This window comes from Branchiostoma floridae, chromosome 4 (assembly GCF_000003815.2).
Source record: "Branchiostoma floridae strain S238N-H82 chromosome 4, Bfl_VNyyK, whole genome shotgun sequence".
Lineage (NCBI taxonomy): Eukaryota > Metazoa > Chordata > Leptocardii > Amphioxiformes > Branchiostomatidae > Branchiostoma > Branchiostoma floridae.
The window spans coordinates 23,825,546-23,839,331 of record NC_049982.1 but is presented as its reverse complement, the minus strand read 5'-3'; the positions used below and the strand labels follow the sequence as shown (position 1 = coordinate 23,839,331).

General features: G+C 44.6%; 1 protein-coding gene across 6 annotated transcripts; it reads left to right on the top strand.

The window, feature by feature from the left end:
- Window positions 1-957: 957 nt before the first annotated feature.
- On the top strand, window positions 958-13,077 carry LOC118414562 (nucleolar protein dao-5-like). 6 transcript variants are annotated; one of them, XM_035818680.1, is made up of 13 exons: window positions 961-1,145; window positions 1,543-1,646; window positions 2,064-2,145; window positions 3,291-3,475; window positions 4,063-4,175; window positions 4,696-4,835; window positions 4,999-5,115; window positions 5,664-5,793; window positions 6,010-7,091; window positions 7,125-7,787; window positions 9,396-9,533; window positions 9,719-9,838; window positions 10,110-13,077. In XM_035818680.1, the coding sequence occupies exons 2-13, from the start codon at window positions 1,558-1,560 to the stop codon at window positions 12,306-12,308; spliced, it is 5,058 nt and encodes a 1,685-aa protein (XP_035674573.1). In that variant the 5' UTR covers window positions 961-1,145; window positions 1,543-1,557; the 3' UTR covers window positions 12,309-13,077. The 6 variants fall into 6 exon arrangements, with proteins under 6 accessions (XP_035674572.1, XP_035674570.1, XP_035674573.1 ...); XM_035818681.1 differs by having other exon boundaries at window positions 962-1,145; window positions 7,251-7,787; XM_035818679.1 differs by having other exon boundaries at window positions 958-1,145; window positions 1,550-1,646; window positions 4,063-4,163; window positions 6,010-7,787.
- Window positions 13,078-13,786: the final 709 nt, after the last annotated feature.

Here is a 13,786-nt window from a genome sequence, read left to right as displayed (position 1 = left end):
GATTGTAGCTCTCAGCAGTCCATATCATTGATAGAATAGTCACTCGTTTACACTTGTCACCATTGTTATCTATCCCAAAGTATTTCATTTTATACATGTTTATTATATTTTCTGTATGTTTCATGTTGCAATTAGCCCTCGGGCAAGAACTTGCAAATAAACTTCTTATTTATTAAACTAATAAACTAAGCCCGGGTACCATCCGGAAAGTAGTTCACTAACGTCATATTGTTACAGTCGCTTCCCTGCTGTTCCGTCTCGGTATAACGTTATATAACATGTAATTGTAATCCACAAGCCGCTTTGAAAGATTGTGCTTTGTCGCCGACATATGATCATAGGTTCACGTTAACTATAAACCGCTAACTAACCAAAATCAAGGCTTGAAAACTTAGACGCAATGTCACTTGCTAACGGCCTCTACCGGTAGATTTCGGTAGTGCAAATACGGCGCAACCATTATTGGTTCTAGGGGCGTATAATTAATTGAGATACGTTTTAAACGATTTGTTGAATACAAATATCCAATATTAATTAATACGTATACTTTGTATGATATCTATTACTACATTTTCTCTTTAAGTACTATTTTTTTGTTTGACTGTCAAACATTTAGGAAATAGATATGAAGTTTAAGGTTGTAGTCTGATTTGGACTAATCTTACCCATATATGGGAAAGACAAGTCCGGGCATGCTTCCGGCAACCAATCAGAACAAAGGGCGCAGTAATTCAAACTTCTAACCGAACCGGCGAGACCCTGTTTCGACTTGTAGCAATATCCATCCGCGAAAAATATTAAAAACAGGAAAATTGCGATACTATATTCATAATATATCGTGGATTTCTATTCATATTTTACAAATTACGTTTTACATTCAACTTTTAAGATAATTCGTACCTATCTGTAGCTGTTTTATGTCAGCTATTTATCAGAACTACTTTGTGCGGATGGATAAATGGGAGGTGATACACCCACTGTAGCTATTTTTCCTGGCAAAGTTCGCGGCGTGGATCTGCCGGCGCGTTTATGCTAAATTTTGCGCGTATTTTTTAGCTTATTCTCCTTACCGGGAGAATTAAGTCTAAACTAGGAAATCTACATATAGCAGGGGACACATTTGTGTGAGTTTTTAACGTATTCAGGTAAGATTTCGCTGTTATTTTCTTGTTTCGTGTCTGCCTTCTTCTTGTCTGCCTCTTTGTTTTCGTCAACGGTCGTTTTTCACCGCTTCCAGGTGAGAATGTGGAAATATTTGCACAAAAGCTTGACTTTCCACCCTTCTAACATTTCATTCACTTTCAATTACAAATGACGATTACATGTTATGTTGATTTTGGCATATCTGTGTAAGCTGGCGTTTGTGTCTATGCAGATTTTTTGTTGGCAACACGTTATTTTTCTACCCCCCTCCCTCTTTTCCCCCAGCCGTTTCGTATGGAACCAATGAACTGAACTTTGGACATCAAATTATTACATGACAAAAAAAAAAAATGATTTTCTCCAGTCGTAACAAGAATTTTTTGTCTCCCCTTCTTCTGGCGTGCAGTTGTCGCGATGCTGTTCGGTAAGATAGTCGTGATCAAGCGAAACGGCGAGGACGGAGCGCACTTCCCTCTCACCGCCAGCTCCTGTCTGTTCGGCAGGTATGGACCAAAATAGATTACATCAGACAACAATATGTTCACAAGTCTCTGTTTTAATTGTCATGCAAATTGTAATGTAAGTTAAAAGTTCAGTGTTAACTTACTGTTTGGAAATTATGTACTGTATGTTCAACACAGTCTTTATATCTGTCAGTTCTATGGACGGTAACAATAAATTTCTAGGTCTATCAGAAGATATTTTCACCCGCCCATTCCATTAATTTCTTTAGAAAATCTAATAACCAAGTGAAGCAGACTCACATAAATCATTTCGGAAGTTGTCAGTGACATATTTGAGTTATGCACGTTGGTGCATAATATACATGTTGTGTTTATACAGACGTCAGATGAAGTGAAGAAACTACTTCGACGTTTGAGAGTTTTGAATTTGAATCTTGTTCCATTGCTTTTGCACAGGACCAATGAGTGCGACATCCGGATCCAGCTGCCCAATGTTTCCAGGGAGCATTGTAAGGTGGATGTGAAAGATAATGAGGAGGTAGGGTGGCAGTTTTTGTACTTCGTACCTCAGCCTTGTTGTACCATTGAAACCTGGTTACAGACAAGTTTTGTCGACTCACCACAGCTTTGACATTCAAATTGTCTCAATAGACCCTTTTCCAAACTCCAGCGCATAATGCCATAATTAATGGAAAGACGACGGTCAGGTGCTAAAACTATGTCGATCACAATGGTATATCATTTGCATATGAAAATGTTTTAATGCCTGATCTTCATCATCTATTATCACCTGTGCTGTAGCTAGGAAAGGAGTCTATTAGCATTACAAAAAATTATGGTTTGATAATGTAAAAATTCGGAAACATTTTGGCTACGGCTACTGACCTTGCCATTTTCTATAGTATGTCTCTCTTTAGGTAACTTGTACTAGTCTGTGACCCGTAATACTGATGCTGAATTTTAACACTACAAAATTGTAAGCCCAAACAGGGCAGTCTCCAGCTTTCAATTTTTTTTAGTCCAAAAATGAAAGCCCATGTTCCTATCTGTCATGACCTACGGTTAGGGCTGGGTACCGGTACAGAAAATTCAGGTCCGGTTCAGGTCCAGAGCATCAGGCCTGGACCTGAACCTGGACCTGATTCAGTATGACTCATACCAATGGTCCATTTCACTACAAAGAAATCTGTTTGGTGGAGTATGAGACTTACACTGGCGTTTTAAAATCCTACAACGCTAACTGCACCTGTACGATTGGCTGTAAAACTTGGTAGACATTACTATAAACTCTACTCTACTTCACTCTTGTTATTTTCTTCCACCTACAACTTGTACAAGCACCAAAACGTGTGAATGCCTGACAAAATAATTTCTTAATTTTCTAATCGGTCCAACGTCCGGTCGACCCAATTTTTTCAGGTCCGGTTTTTCTGGACCGGTCCAATAAGAAAAACCGGTTTTGTACCGGTACGCTGTACCGATACCCAGCCCTACCTACGGTTATGAAAATAATCAATTTCTTGTCATGAAGTTCAGATGTTTTGGACAGACATGGTGAAATTTATCCCATCAGAGAACTGACAAACTGGGATGGAGGGACAGGTCCTGGAAATAGCCCTGAGTCCCAAGGAAGGAATGTCATTATGAATATGAATAAAACACACACCTCATCTCCCTCTACAGGTTGTGCTGTCCAACCTTAGTGATGTAAACCCCACCATCCTGAATGGCAAGCCTGTCACCAACTCTATCGTCATCCAACACAAGGATGTCTTCACCATCGTCGACCGCTCCTTCCGCTTTGAGTTCCCTCCATCCTCCAAGTTCTGTATCAGCCCGTCTAAGCGCAAGCAGTCGTCCCCGGACAAGTAAGACTCCTTCTCTTTGTCTTAAAGGGTCTCATTCTCTCTCAATGAAATTGTATACCTCTAAACAGACATGTTGCTTCGAATGGCTTGTCTATTGGATAGGAGATGGGGAGGTCCTGGTTTGATTCTTCAATTTCTTGGCGACATATTTTGTCATAGTGAAATTCACCTAATACATCACTCTTCATCCACCTAGGTGGATAAATGGGTACCATACTTTGGTTGCGGTTGAGGAGGTAAAACTAAAAGGGAGTGGAAGGAGGCAACCATAACAAACAAGTATTTTACAGCAAGTTTCTGAATCACAATTTGGAAATTAAAAATATATTTACAGTCAGAAGTTTGGGGGATCAGTGTAACTCCTGAAGGAAATGTCAGGCAGGCCTACTGTAATTTTGCAGCACAGCAAAAATCAAGAGTTTGCATTTGTCTTTTTATTTTTCAGTTTGTGATTGAAACATGGTGTAACACAACACATTTAATAGTAGGAAAAGTCATTATCTGCCTGTGGGAGTGGTGAGTGATGTGGACTTGTAAGTGCTGTCAGTATTCCAGGATTTACAGTAATTTCTCATTGTTCTCCACAGGTCTGTAAGCTCTGGACCGCTCCATGAGATCCAGGACGCTGGGAAGACAGAGGTGCCGGCTGGAACAACCCCGAAGAAGGGGTCGAGCCCACCAAAAAGAGGTAGTGAAAACGGTAAATTGTTGTTCATTGTTCGTGTGTCTTTTATAACTCTTGGCTGAAAATCAGCCAAGTTGGTGTTGTGTGTTTGAGTGTTGAACCACAAAATGTGTGCTGAGTGCATGTTTGAGGACTTTGGTACAATTTTGAAGAAACTTAACATGCATTTTTCCCCAGCAAAGACTAAGAGAGGAGCATAGCTTGCCATTTGTTGCTTGCATATTTTGAAATGATTCTAACATTGGAACCTCTTAGGTGTGATGTGTCTTAACAGCAGTTATAATGAGCAGATCATTTCTTCAGACAGACAACTTTTGATTTTGATAGACACTATAGCTTCAGTACCCTGTTTAGAAAAAAATGTAGTCTTAGAAATTACAGCCTGCTTGTCTAAGAAATTACAATTACTGTGGTCAGCAGGTCTCTGAAACATATGACTGAAATAAGGGACCTGTTTATGTTTGCTTGAGATGCAAGTCTTGATAAATCAAAATGTATGTAGAAATGTAACATGTTCATTGTTATGTTCCACTAGCTGGCACCAAGAGCCCTGGTAGGGCCAAGACTCCCAACAAGTCCCCAGGCAAGGCCTCCAAGGCCACCCCAGAGAAGACAGCTACTCCTGCTGCCAAGTCCCCCAAGCATGCAACTCCTGCCAAGAAGGCAACTCCAAAGGTAAATAGAACTATGAACAAGCAATAGTTTGATGTTGAACAAACTTTTGTCTGATTTTGGAAGTAGCCTGTGGCTTCAACTAGTGTGTGGGAGTCTTTTCTAATTTTGTTTCTTTTTTTTTATGTGTTAATGCATTTTTTTTACACATTCTCTATTGATGTAGAAGTCTCCAGCACGCTCTGCCAGTCCCAAACCTGCAGAAGAGCTGCCCCAGGGTGAGGACTCCTCCCCTGCCTCCAGCCGGCGGGCAAGCTCCCCACTGAAGAAGAGTGGCAAGAAGGTAAGAGTACATTCTGCATTCTGTGTTTCTTTTTCAAGTTCTGTTGATTTATGTCAAGTTCGCAACACAATGAAAGTGCAGATGATGACCGTATTTTATACGGGGACGTAATACTGAAGTCCTGTTGATACATCTCGGTCTGATGCCCATATGCATGATATGACTTCATGGCACTGTGAAAAACTCCTAGAAGGTACATTTGTTCAACTACAATCTATGTAAGAATATCTTTAAGCGTATACTTAAAAAAATGGTATACCAAATGATTATATCTTTGTTAGAGTTGTAACAACTTACCTTATGGAGCATGAACCACACATTTGAACTTTTCTCCCAGAACTAACAGCAGTGCATTCAATATGTTCTGTATCTAGAAAATGTTAAATTGTATTCCATTCAGAGAAATGCACCTGATGCTTCCCCTGCCTATGTACATTTGAGTTGTGAAAATGTTCTCATATGGTATAAGTTATAACTATGAAAAAAAAGAAATCCGTGTATTATGAAATGTCGGTGTTGCTCACCTCTGTCCACTCTGCCCCCTGTAGGCCCCTCCCTTTGGTAGCCCCCGACAGCCTGCCGTGATGCCGCTGAAGACCAGCATCACTGAGCTGCGCCGCCGCTCTGCGCCACTTCAGGAGGCCCTTTCTGAGGAGTCGCCAAAAACTCCCAAGACCAGTAAGTACAATGACATGAACTGTTAATGCTTTAGGGCTATTCCAATTGTGAAAAATCTTTATTACATCTCTGACTTATTTGATCTTTTGATTGGTAAACAACGGTTCACACAGCTTTTCACATGATTTTCAGAACATATCTTTTTCAAACCTTCCTCTACATTACATTTTGTTGATGTTACTGATACCAGAGATTCATAGTAAGCTTTTGTTTCAGAAAAAGCAACACCAGCAAAGGTCACACCCGCCAAGTCTGCAGGCAAGAAGAGGAAGTCTTCCGGACCGTCTGAGTTTGAGTCCCTGTCCAAGCGTGTGTCGTTTGGCCCTGCCCTCAGTCCAGAGCACTTTGACAAGAAGATGCCTCCAGCCCTGCCCCTGCGCCGTGGGGCATCACCGATGACCAGGAGGTCCACCGGAGGCATCCTGGCTCAAACTCCAGACATGAAGAAGAGGCGTTTCTCTCTAGCGGTCAGCCCACGAACCACCACCATAGCCGAGGGAGAAGAGATCACCCCGAAGAAGGCCACCCCACGTGCGAAGAGCCCCAAGGCAAAGACCCCATCTCCGAAGGCTAAAACTCCATCTCCTAAGGCTAAGACTCCAGTGAAGGCTGCCACTCCCAAGGGGAAGACACCTCCCAGGGCGAGGACTCCATCTCCTAAGGCCAAGACTCCTTCACCCAAAGCCAAGACACCATCTCCCAAGGCCAGGACCCCATCTCCGAAAGCCAAGACACCAAAGGCAGCAACTCCTAAGGCCAAGACACCAACTAAGGCTGCTACACCTAAGACCAAGACTCCTCCCAGGGCAAGGTCTCCATCTCCTAAGGCCAAGACACCTTCTCCAAAGGCCAGGACCCCATCACCCAAGGCCAAGACACCATCTCCAAAGGCAAAGACCCCAAAGGCAGTGACTCCTAAGGCCAAGACCCCAGTGAAGGCTGCCACACCTAAGAGCAAGACACCTCCCAGGGCAAGGTCTCTATCTCCAAAGGCCAAGACTCCTTCACCCAAAGCCAGGACCCCCAGGGCAGCCTCTCCCAAGCAAGTTACGCCCAAGCCTGCCGTTGTGAAAAGGACGCCGACTCCTGCAAGGGTCAAGATGTCTACTCCAGCGAAGGAGGAGCTCAGGAGGGTGATTGCCAAGAAGGCTCTAGGAGCCTCGCCCAACTTGGCTCGTCGATTCCCCACACCAGTGCGTGAAGAGCTCAAGCAGGCTGTCACTGCTCGTGCCGAGAAGCTTTCCCCCAAGAGGTCAGCTACACCAGTCAGGTCTTCTCCTAAGGCTGCCTCTCCCAAGGTGGGTACGCCCAAGTCCACCACACCAGCAAAGGTGGCTACACCCAAGTCTGCCACACCAGTCAGGGCTTCTCCGAAGACTGCTTCTCCCAAGGTGGCTACGCCCAAGTCCGCTACACCGGCAAAGGTGGCCACACCAAAATCTGCAACACCAGCAAAGGTGGCTACACCCAAGTCTGCCACACCAGTCAGGGCTTCTCCTAAGGCTGCTTCTCCCAAGGTGGCTACACCCAGGTCTGCTACACCAGCCAAGGTGGCTACACCCAAGTCTGCTACACCAGCAAAGGTGGCTACACCCAAGTCTGCTACACCAGCCAAGGTGGCCACACCAAAATCTGCTACACCAGCAAAGGTGGCTACACCCAAGTCCGCTACACCAGCAAATGTGGCTACACCCAAGTCTGCTACACCAGCAAAGGTGGCCACACCCAAGGCTAAGGTGGCTACCCCCAAGTCCGCTACACCAGTAAAGGTGGCTACACCCAAGCCCGCTACACCAGCAAAGGTGGCTACACCAAAATCTGCTACACCGGCAAAGGTGGCTACCCCTAAGTCTGCAACACCTGCAAAGAGGACTCTCAAGAAAGCAGCAACCCCGAAGAAGACACCTAAAAAGACTGCCACCCCAGCGAAGCGTGGGCAGAAGAGAAAGTTGAGCACCCCGAGTGGTGATGCCCCAGCTGGAAAACGCAGGAAGGTAAGCTGAATGGATAAAATATTTCTAGTCCTGTATTATGCATACATCTTAAAATTGTTGGTAATTAAACATAGAGTTGTGTTATTTTGTGTCTGCATGTGGAATGGCTATGTGGCCTGATTTCTTACCATGTGTAACACCATACATTGAATGCAGGGCTTTAGCCAGCGTCCGTTTTTCCGTCAATTGACGGAAATTTGCTGCGTGTGACTGTGACGGAAAAAAAATTCAACCAATCCGTCAACCTTGACGGAAAAAAAATCGTTGATTGAAGCAAGGAGGCCAAGTTGAAAAGAGGGAAGCTACGGCTTGGGGGCGCCCGGACAGCCCATTGTCGGAAAGCCACACACTGTTTGTTTTGCTATTGTCATGATTGTTGACGATTGTGTGTCGGCACCCTTTCGCATACGATAATCTCATTAAAAACCCATTTTTCAAGGTCTCACTCCAAGAACAGTGCATTCTACGAACTTTGTTTGGAATCTTGACACTCATCAAAACCTAACTTGTACGCTAGCGTGCCAGGGCTGGCCGTACAACTTATTTTCGCTCGCCCAGCCGCGCCGCTTGCGACAACGCAAGGTGCCAGTCGCAGCTAAAAGAACCGGCACATCATGCTATCCACAAATAGTTTGATCAAAAACATAATCTTTAGGATCTAAAATGTTGCACGGTTCTCTTCAGCGGGAATTTTGTTTTTGTTTTGACGAGAAAACGCTAATTTTGCAGCGACACAGATGAGATACCCACGCCACGTTGTTGTTGGCACACTTCCGGGTTAATTGAACGCCAAAATTTCCCCAAATGCACCATAAATCCGTATATGAATGCATGTTTTCTCAAAAGAGTCTTTGAGTAATTGTGTTCTTAATTAGAATTTTTTTTTAATTCTTAATTAGAAAAATATAGCGTTCTCCTGCCTTTACAAAATAATGTAACATTTTCAAACAAATAAAATATTTGAACGCTGGTGCGCGAGGTGCATCGTGGGTCGGTATCCATGGCTTTACCAATCAGAGCGGGGGATCTGAGGAGACGCCCCTCCTGATGTTACGATCAACCAATCAACAGTGCGTATTGAGAATATGTAATGTTAGATTTGCATACCCCGCGAGTTGATTTTAGCGCCGTGTTTTTGCGGGGAAAACGCAAAGAAACGATGTTTTACTGTTCACATTATTACAAAACGTCAGCGTGGTGTCATATTTTCTCCCAATGACAACATTTATATCGGACGAGGTAGACATTTTTGCAGTCAATGACGGAAATTTTTACGCAATGACGGAAAAAAAAAGATTCTTGACAGGAATTTTCCGTCAATGGGAATTGGCTGACGGAAAAAAATCTCGAGCTGGCTAAAGCCCTGATTGAATGTGACACTAACTTAGTAATGCAGTCAGAAGCTGCCAATACTTCAATTGCATTGGTTGTTTGCAACTTGCAGTAAGTGAGTAGTATTCTGTATAAATCAATGTTTTGACAAAAGGACAGGCAAAGAAAATGATTGGTGCAGGTAAAATTTATTTCTCGGTATTTTGAAGAAAAAAAGACTAGCTCTGGACTACAGGTAATTGTAGAATACTACAACTTTTCTGTCTCTTCAAGCAGCAAGTAACAGTGAAGACTCCAAAGAGCACACGCAAGAGTGGTACCCCTGCCCGCAAGACACCAGCTCGCAAGACTCCAGCACGCAAGACACCAGCAAGGAAGACCTGGGCAGACATTGTCAAGGCAGCCAACAAAAAGGTAAAGACATTAATCAATGTCAAACTCTAGTAAAAAATGTGCAAAGCTTGAAAAAATAAACCATGTAGTAATGAAAAAATGATAATGGTAGTCATATTTCTTACAGCATATTTCCAAGAAAATTGTCGGATGAAAGATTGTCAGTACTTAATCTAAACCAACCACTCTTCCTGTTTTTGTTCCAGTCAACTACCCTGAGTGGACCTGTCGGGGCCAAGATTGTGAAGACGAAGACTGTCGTCCAAACAGTCGCCAGCAAGAAGCTGTCTCTGGCCAAACGCAAGAGCATGCTGAAGGCACCCAAGGTGGGAATAAGTTACCTAAAGCTCCTATAACTCCATACGTTGGTATGTAACAAGAAAATTAAAAGGGATGATCCAAAAAGGCTATCATTGCTTCTAAATAGAAAGCCAATATTCTTTCCTTCATGTTTGCTTCTCAGAAGTATGTAAAGACAAATGCTCATTACTTTCAGCAGGTAGACCTTGAAGTAATCTTATTTCATACGTAGAGAGTACAGAGAGAAGCCCATGCTATGTACTTAAGTTTTTTTTCTGAACTGTTCTTCCTTTATAGACCCCAAGGGTGGGCGTGAAGACTACAGGGCATGTCGACTCCCCAGCCACCATCTTCATCCGCAAGGCAAGGACTCCAGCAGCCAAACCACAGAAAGCTCCTACCAAGTTCCGCAAGGGTCGCAAGTCCGGTGTCACCAAGAAGAGCGCCGTGGAGTCCGCTGACGACAGCTTCACAGGAATGCAGGAGATGTTCACCACTCCGTCACCTAAGCGCAAGGCCACACCCAAGCAGAGCTCTTCTAAGAAGACCCCCAAGTCTGCCTCCAAGACTCCAAAGTCAGCCCAGAAGTTGAGTGTTTCCAGCCTGTATGCCGATCTGCAGACCCCCAACAGCCCCGGGGAGATGTACGTGTCTCCCCTGAACACCCCCACTCCAAGGCGAGGCAGGAACAGTGCAGTACTCGCTGGCGTTGCTCGTCTGTTGAAGACACCAAAAGAAGCAAGCTCCCCCATGGTCAGTCCAGCAGGCATCAAGAGGCTCACCAAGACCCCCAAGACTAAGGGTGCTGCAGTCAACAGCCCCGCTGGTCTGAAGCGTATCATGAAGACCCCGAAAGCAGCAGCGGCTTCCCCTGTTCACAGCCCATCTGGCATCAAGCGCATTCTGAAGACCCCGAAAGGACAACCTGGCAAACCTGTGGAGAGTCCCACTGGCCTGAAGCGCATCTTCCACACCCCGAAGAACAAGTCAGCTCCATTGGAAGACTTCCGTGGCCTCAAAAGGATGATGACAACTCCCAGTCAAAAGGCGCTAGATGTCTACGAGTTCACAGATGACTACACTGGGCTCCAAGAGATGTTCGCCTCCCCAGTGTCTACTACGCCTGCAAGGAAGACACCAGCCAAAACCCCGGCAAGTAAGAAGAAGGCACCAGCAAGTGCCAAGAAGCCTGCCAGTGCCAAGAAGCCTGCCAGCGCCAAGAAGCCTGCCAGTGCTAAGAAGGTAGCAAAGGCAGCCGAACCTACCCCTGTCAAATCACCAGCTAAACATGGAAGCAAGAGGTCCCGTGTCGAGGAACTTTCTGACACAGCAGAAGAAACCACCAAGTCACCACCAGCAAAGCGTGGCCGCCAGGCCAAGAAAGTCACCATCGATGTACCACCAACTCCTGAGCCTGCTCCCAAGAAGACAAGGAAGACCAGGGCTACCAAACCAGCTGCAAAGGAGCCAGTGGCTGAAGTGGAAGTTGTCAAGGCAGTCAGCCCAAAGAAGTCCCCAGAAAAGCCAACCAAGCGGGCCATTCGTAGGGGTAAAGCACCAGCAGCACCAGAGACTCAAGAGGAAGCTCCAGCACCGACCCGCGCCACTCGTGGGCGTGGCAAGAAGGCGGCCGCTAAAGTCGTTGAGCCGGAAGTGGTGGCTTTCAGTCCTGAGAAGGTGGCCTCACCTGCTAAACCTGCCTCACCTGTCAAGAAGACAAGAGGAGGGAGGAAAGCACCTACAAAGAAGATTGTGGAGGAGGCTGCTCCAGAACCTACACCCAAAGCTGCCTCACCTGTGAAGCGTACGAGGCGTGGAGCCAAAGAAGCAGAACCAGAGGTCATCGAGGTCGCTGATTCTCCCGTGAAGCCCAAGAGGGGAGCGAAAAGGGCGGCAGCAACTCAGGAACCCGTGGCAGCTTCTCCAGCCAAGAAGACACGTACTACAAGGCGCGGAAAGGCAGCTGTCAGCGAGAAAGAGAAGGAGGAAACACCAGCCCCTGCCTCTCCTGTGAAGGCACCAGCAAAGCGAGGCAGGGCCGCAAGGGCTACGAAAAAAGAAGAGGCTGAAGAGCCCACCCCAGCTGAAGTACCAGCCAAAAAGGCGCGCACCACAAGAGCTAAGGCAGCAGTAGTGGAGGAAGCTGCACCAGCTAAAGTTCCTGCCAAGAAGGGCCGCTCCACCAGGGCAAAGGCTACTAAAGCTTCTCCGGTGAAGGCGGCATCACCGGCAAAGAAAGCGTCCCCAGTGAAGGCAGCTTCTCCAGCAAAGAAAGCATCTCCAGCGAAAAAGGCATCTCCAGCCAAGAAAACCCGCACCACCAGGAGGAAAGCAGTAGCTGAGGAGAAGCCAGCCACTCCTGCAAAGTCCAGAAGCACGCGGGGGAAGGCCGCAGCAAAACCAGCGACTCCGACACCCAAGAAGACCAGGGGAGCGGGGAAGAAGGCCAAATCTCCAACACCAGTAAAGAGGACCCTCAGGTCTAGAAGGAAGTGATTTCACCTCTTTACAACCTTGTAAATAGACAGTTTACCTCCTATCATACTTTTATATTATCTATATCAGCTTTCAAAATGGATCAAGGTCACAGTCTGATGTTTTAAAGTACACAGGTGTACTGTCTGATTTGATGACCTGCGTTATTTTGTTAATTTATGCGCAAGTAATGTTTATTACTTTTTGTGACGCTCTCTTTAATCGTCTTACTTAATTAAGCTTGTCAGTTTTAGCTTGTAATGTTTTGGCATATCTTCAGATGTTTCAGCTTTGAATAGGTTTTGACTTTTGTAGTGTGGTTTATTATCAGGAAGTATAGGAATATCTCTAAGGCTTCAATCAACATGGATATAGAAGTATCTAGATTTTAATTCTTATAATGTTAAGTAAAAGAGTAAGCAATTTTAGTAAGCAACATTTCTACCTTTCTGTTCATGTGTTAGTCTTTGACAGTTTGTCCTGTCTTCTAAACTGTCAGCCTAGCTGTCTTCCAGTCAACTCCCTGTGTGTTTTGGCACTGTCCTGTTGGAACTTAAGTGGGATTTGTGGTCATGGGCTTATACTATTTACTGCAGTAATGTTTATGTTTTGAACTCCACATGTACACGTATTTGGACTATGATTTTCCTAGGCCAAACAACGAAACATTCTGTCTGTATGACATGTTGGATTGTGTAAGGTGACAGCAATCCTCCCTGTGTGTTCAAGAAAAGCCCAACTTTGTACATATTTGACCACATTTGCTGATTAAATAATCTGGTGTGTTGATAAGTCAACAGAGTACATTTTTTGTCTTTTATTTTCACCTTGCTTCAATCATGCTCGGCCAGATGGTAGCAAATTCGTTGTGGTACATAGAAATATCTAATCACTTACATCTTTTGTAATTTTGAAAACAATATTGATTATAAGTTAACTAAATTCTCTTTCTTGCTAAAGTTCATGTTTCATCTATGAAAATGTGATGTAGGGCGAAAAAAACAAGTTCAAAATAGACACCATAAACGTAACAAGGACATCACAACTAACAAGGCATTCGTACCTGCATTACAGAAGTGAACTAATGTAGTAAAAGTGACACGAATGTACTAGTAGTATATATACTGGTATCACTAAGTTGGCAACTACACTCATGACTTCCATAGTGGTGCCTCTTTACAACTATTCAACAAGTTTCACTCTTCAACTATATATATAATTCCTGGCTAGTGTCACTACAAGTACAAAAACAGGCTAGAGCACAACAGGCAAAAATGAATTACACTCGTTCTCATTGAAATGTCGAAAATGGCCTTTTTTTGGTCGAAAAATAAATCGGCTTTATTTTCGGTGAAAACTACCTGGTTGTTTAGGAAAATACCTCTTAACCATAGCCAAAAAATATCAACTTATTATTGTCGGTCCCATTGGTAATGCATTACAGGGCAGGTAGCAAACGTTACCGGTAACGTTTGTTACAACAGTAGACTTTACCCTGT